Source organism: Medicago sativa, chromosome 1 (genome assembly GCF_051527215.1).
Source record: "Medicago sativa cultivar Bolivia chromosome 1, Bolivia_mono, whole genome shotgun sequence".
In the NCBI taxonomy this organism is placed as follows: Eukaryota; Viridiplantae; Streptophyta; class Magnoliopsida; order Fabales; family Fabaceae; genus Medicago; species Medicago sativa.
The window spans coordinates 82,708,721-82,715,127 of record NC_140749.1 but is presented as its reverse complement, the minus strand read 5'-3'; the positions used below and the strand labels follow the sequence as shown (position 1 = coordinate 82,715,127).

The window sequence follows — 6,407 nt, the reverse complement described above, 5'->3', positions numbered from 1 at the left end:
GAATTTCCAAAACACCCTATATTACATTTAATTTCAAATTCAATTGCATACATTTTAGTAGGTAAAGAGAGCTTGAAATCTCAACCATCTATTGCCTTTCAAACTAATCCAATGGCTATAATTGGTTTTGCAATAAAATAAAAAAAAACAATAAAGTGGTCATGTATGGTACATGACCCATGGCAGTCTCGTACCGGAGACAGAGCCCTTATCCAATACCTTGAATTGATTGAGCCAATCCAAGTTGGCTTTTTATCACTCAATGTTGAATGTGACCACCTCCACCTAATTTATTAACGGTGATAGAAGGCTAACTCACACAAGTCAAAATATGTTCATCAATGATTTCATCATGGAGGAAATGAATTAAAATCATATACCAACCTGTAACATTCAAGAGTTCAAAAATTATAATTTACTTGCAAACAAAACAAAACCATTCAACTATGTGAAGCACTGCACAAATTAATGTCTGCTGAGTACATCATTCAAATGGAATATAAACATTTCATGCCACATCTCAATTTGAACACCAAAGAAAACAAAAATCACTTCAAGCCTATCTAATTCGTGGTAAATCAATGGAACATGTTTTCCCTAGGAGTGCAACATTCTCAAGCTCATCCTTCCCAAAACAATAGTACTATCAAAAAGGGAACATCAAGGTACACAATTTACCCACACAATCATGGCATACAGTGTAGTACACTATATGACCAAAAAGAATTTGAAGAATTTGAAACACAGCATTGAAGGGAGTGCCTGCAATTATTCAGTACTTCCATATCAGCATGCACATCCACCACCACCACTTTGCTCACTCTCTGGAACCGCCTCAGGAATCCCTTGAAAATATCTGCAATTCAAATTGAAATAATGCTTTCATAAATCAGAAAAGCAGCAGCTATCTACACACAACTCAATTTGAAAATTTAGAAGGATGCATGTACTAAGATTTGAGGCCCCCCAGAAAAGGAAGAAAATTTTAGTAAATACATATACAAGTTGTAAGAGTGAAAATAGAGTCATAATAAATATCTCCTTCTAAACCTATCTTATTTAGAATCTCCTCAATCTGTTCTTTCATGTTGCTGGCCAGTTTAGAGAACTCCTTCACCATTGATGTTTGTAATAGGAATTTTCCTTACAGTTCCTTTCTATTTAGATGCAGATACCTTTCAAATAGGAATTTTTAAAGATGATTGGATTTCTTTATAATAGTTTGTCAGAAAAAAATAAATGAGTTAAATGCATCAAAATTGGCAATATCATTGAAAGATCAATGTCTTTCGGTGCATATTTCAAGCCTCCCCAAGTCCCCATATGGCATTTGCCAACTTTTCCCATGCACTCTAACCTTTTGAACCAATAACTCTTATCTTTTTCATAGACTTCACTTGAGACGGCAAAACAAGTTTGACCAAAAACTTGTTTAACCCAACCAAAACTACAAGTTGGATTGCATGTTTCAACTTGCTTTGTTGATGTGGGTTATTTGACCATCCTAGTATAGCATGCCTATTGTGGTAGGTTGGCCGTCAATCACTCATTAGGTAGAATTTCTTTTTCAGTTGCTAAGGGGAAAGTAAGGCAAGCCAACCCCCCAAAGCTTGCTTTCTGTTCCAATAATAGGCATGCTAAAACACCTAACTTAGTATTTTGTTAATAGAGGCTTCATCGACCAACCCTCCTTTGGGCTAGGTTGACGTAGATTTCATGCATCATATCTAAATGGAAAACTGTTACCCGTGAACTAACTTCCATTCTTCTTTCTAACAGATAAAAAGCAAAAGTTAAAAGAATGTCAATTTCACCTGTATAATTTCATCCCAACTCCAGGCTAAGCATCTATTGTCTTTGTAATGTCATTCCAGCATTTTCATGTGAATCCGCTGCTTCAAAAGGTTTGGTGATGAAGATTCTCATGAAATGACATTACAAAGTCAATAGAAGTTGACAATATAATTTAAGATATAACTAGAGTAACCCTTTGAGTAAGACAGACCTATTGGTTCAAAAATTGGGAGCAAAAGAAAATGGGAAAATGTGACAAAAGCAAGGACTCACCAGCATTAATTTTGAGGCACTTAACCCATTTCATAGGGATAATGAAGATAGTGATTATGATACTACTAATTTTGAGGCACTTGACCTATTTCATGGGAATGAAAACTAGAAGACTGACCATCATCTGAATCAAATTATCTTCTAGAAGGATTCTACTACTGCGAAAAAAACTATTCTATTGCATATTGTTGAGTTCCCACATTACCGCAGACTTTCAATAGATACTGCAATATTCATATCCATCCTCTTCCTACATACTACGTAGTTTGATTGTAACAAAAGGCTTGGGCAACCCCCGCATCTTGAGCTACAGGCTGAGCAAGACCTAACTGGAATTCTAAGATAGTATTGGAACTTATCCTAGATCTGTCATATGGTCACATGAATTTGTCCACACTCGAGATGTCTAGTCCTAGACATGAGGGTGTTGTAATTGGGCTACCTGCGTTCGATCACGTTCTAGAGATCTAGTTTTCGACGTGAAAGGGTGTGTTGAGATTCCACGTTAATTAGAGATATGATCAAAGAAATCTTTATATTTGGGGGTCCAATATATTAAAACAACGATGATGGACATAGCAGAAACAATGTGCAATGGTAGCAACTCAAAATCAGTTGTAAACAATGAATGAGTTGTGATTCTTGTGAATATTTTAAAAGAGGATAAATTAGATGGAAATATTTTTTGTCAATATAGGTGTGGCTAATCAAGTTCTTGTTAGATTGTGAATATAATTTTAAGAAAATGGATAAGAGTCCGCTCTTAATTTTTATGAAATAAGGTCAGATACGATCTTGTAAATCTCTATGGAGTGAACATATCAGTGACTGAGGAAAGAAGTTAGTTTTTCATTGAGTGTTTTCAGCTTGTGGGCTGAACAGGGATCTTCCCTAAGGAGCACTATTCAAGTTATATTTGTTTTCCTTGATATTTTCCAAAGAATAATAACAAACTAATTTTCATATTTTTTTCTCTGAATTTACAACAGGATGGTACAAATATTTAACAAATTAAAGGTCCATACAATGGTTAATACAATTCCAATAAAAACATTATAATTAGTAAATTCATAATAATAGTATTATTTCTTCATCTCACTTGATGTATATAGTACCACAGCTTCAATTCATATCAGTGTATATGTGCATGAAAACTTACATGTCCTGTTCACGCTCATTGGCCAGGGCAGTCTTTGCAATACACAAGAATGCAGCATCAACATTGTAATCCTCTTTTGCAGATGTCTCAAAGTAGGGAATATTCCCTTTTGAAGCACACCAGTCCTTTGCTTTCTTCTCAGAAACCTGCACATAAGATAATTAGACATTTATGGACATAAATTAAGGAAACTTAGAAGTGAGGTAATATCTGCTTACCACTCGACTATTCCCGCCATCAATATCAATCTTGTTTCCAAGCAATATAAATGGAAATGCCCTTGTATCAGGAGGGTTTGCCTGTGTCACAAGAAGAACATAAATCTTAATTCAAAAGTGAGACAAGTCCAGTAAGTTGGAAGGCTAATCAATATATGTATTGTACGTATTATAAGTGCACACACTAAAAAAACAATCTGATCAGTAAGAGATGGAGCATTATCACAAGGTTATAAAAAGATGAAAGAATGGAAGTCAAATATAAGGATACAAACCAGTATTTTTTTTAGAAACAAACAGGAATAAACCCCAATTTAAAAGATAGAACACTGCTGATGTTTGAGGGTCTACATCTGCCAATGCACAAATGGCCCAAAACTTTATCCGTTGATTAGATACCCTCCTTCACAACCTGACTAATTTATAGGTTACATGTATTCCAAATTATCACATTGTGTCCCTCTCAAGTCTCAACTACAAGTCAACTAATCAACACTTGACAAACTAATAACTCTAATTCCCTCAACTAACATAAACCTATTATTATATAAACAATCCTAAAAAAAGCATGTATTTATTTTCATTTGCTGATGCCAAGATTCTGACTTTTTGTAAGCTAGAATACCAGCTACATTCATTTTAATGTCTATTGGCATAATGATCAAATTAAGTGTGGTAAAGTACCTTTTTCTCGTCATAACCATAAACTATAAAATATCAAGGAAAAAATTAATAGCAGGACGAAACATGCAAACTATCACCTAAACCACAAAATGCAACAAAAGTGTTGTTTATAAGGAAGACAAGAATAACCTGTTTGAGAAACTCCTCGTGCCAGTTGTCAAGTGAATCAAACGACCTCATGACGTTCACATCATACGCAAGAACACAGCAATCCGCCCCTCTATAAAACGCAACTCCAAGACTTTGGAATCTCTCTTGTCCAGCAGTGTCCCATATCTACCAACCATATCATACAAACCCACTCAAATAAACAAAATTTTCACAACATTCCAAGAACAGAAAAAACAAAAGCATACAGAAATAGCATTATTGAAATAAGAAACCCACTTGTAGTGTGACGAGTCTGTCGTCAATTTGAAGTTCTTTAGTGACAAAATCAGCACCAATTGTTGCCTTATACTGCTGACTAAACTTGTTGTGCACATATCTAATTTAGTTAAGGGTCCACAAAAGGCTAAATCCCAATAAGGAAATAATATCTATAAAAATTGACCTCAAACACAACCTTAAACAAGTCAAATCAGGTTCTTGAACCCAAAAAAAAAAGTCAAAACTTTCTACATAAGTTACCATAATAAAAACAACAGAAGTTGAATAAGCTAGATCCAAACTAACTAATTATCACTTAAACATTAATTAACAATAATTAGTAACTAAAACAAAAAATAAAATAAATAAATTACCAGATGAGTTAAAAATAAAAACTTTATGAGATGGGTTTCAAAGAAATGGTGAATTGATGAAAACCCGTGAACAATTAAGTGTGAAATTAACAAACGGGTAAGAAACCAAGGAACGAGGATACTGATTCATCAAGGAGGTTTTTCCAACCCTGGCAATGAAAATGAAAGAAAAAGGGTGAACTCGAATTATTACGATTTGAATGGAAGAAAAAAAAAACGGTGTTGCAGAGAAAGGAGGGAAAAAGGAACGTACCCGCTATCGCCGAGAACAATGACCTTGAGCAAGGTTCGTCTGCGCAATGACATAGCTGGTTACGGTGGGGATGCGTGGAATTGAGCTTAATTGGTTGATGAATTGTTTAGCGTTGTGAGGTTCGTTCTGCTTTTAGCCTTTGATCGATGATGATTCTGTATTGTATTGGGTGAATGTCAACTTCGAACTCAAAAGGGAAAAAGGAAAAGGGTCGCAATTATTATTCCTTCAATCGTTTTCATTCATAAATTAATATTGTTTCTCCAACTACCTATGTATCATGGATTACCGACATAAACAAAGAAAAATGACATAACAGTAATAGAGAGATCGAAGTGATTATTTATAGCTAAACAAGGAGAGATAACAGTGAGTAGTTTTTCTTCAAAAAAAAAAAGTGAGTAGTTTATATATGGTCCATATAAAACTAGGAGTGTTGGTTTGGTTCGTTTTTTGAGAGAATATATTTGGTTTGAGTTGGATTTTCACATTGTTTTTTTCAAAATGAATCACTAAAGATTGCGTCATTAAACATACTTTCTCTATCCAAATTATAGTACGATGTTGTGGGCATTTATTGATAAATATAATTAATTTTGTATGAGAAAGAAATATTATGAGTTGTTTTACAAAATTATCTTTAATAGGTGGTATGAGAAAATTAAATTAAAGAATCGAAAGAATATAAAGTAATGGACATACTTCCTCCAATCACATTTTTTTTATATACTTTTTATTTCTACCACTGTATAATTATAATATAGAATTAACTCTCGAGTCGGGTAGCACCTCAATAAAAAGATTCAAACATAGAATTAAGAAAATTGGTTGTCACCAGGTTCGTGACTATGCTCTTTATTAATTACTTTTAAATTGTGGTATCTAACTCGTTTCATGGAAATTTCAAATATTACTCTACATTTTCAAGTACCACTGGCCACTGTATTAAAAAAACAGTGATTCACTTAAGGACTCTTATTAGAGTTAGAAAAAATGGATACTTAACTATCATCATTTATACAAGGACTCTCTTTTTCTCTTTCTCTTCAACCACTAACAAAATTCATGATTAAAATATGAAAGATAATATATAAAAGTTGGTCTCATCATCTCAAACTCAACCATATGACCTTTTCTCTTTGAGTAATGATATTTTGACATCCACTTGATGATAACTTTGTTGACAACCTTGTTTTTCTCACTTCTTATTGGTCAAAAACAATGGAGAGAGAAAAAGGAAGAGAGAGGATAACAACATCATGTGAGTATGAGAGAGAAAGTTG

The 6,407-nt window shown here is 33.8% G+C and overlaps 1 protein-coding gene across 1 annotated transcript; it reads right to left on the bottom strand.

Annotated features, from left to right (window-relative positions):
- Positions 1-400: 400 nt before the first annotated feature.
- Positions 401-5,616, bottom strand: LOC146958188 (ras-related protein Rab7). The gene is made up of 7 exons (XM_085739746.1): positions 5,125-5,616; positions 4,994-5,020; positions 4,516-4,615; positions 4,258-4,404; positions 3,445-3,525; positions 3,227-3,372; positions 401-856 (listed from the first exon to the last, which is right to left on the bottom strand). Exons 1-7 carry the CDS (start codon positions 5,175-5,177, stop codon positions 787-789), a joined length of 624 nt encoding a protein of 207 aa, XP_085595872.1. The 5' UTR covers positions 5,178-5,616; the 3' UTR covers positions 401-786.
- Positions 5,617-6,407: the final 791 nt, after the last annotated feature.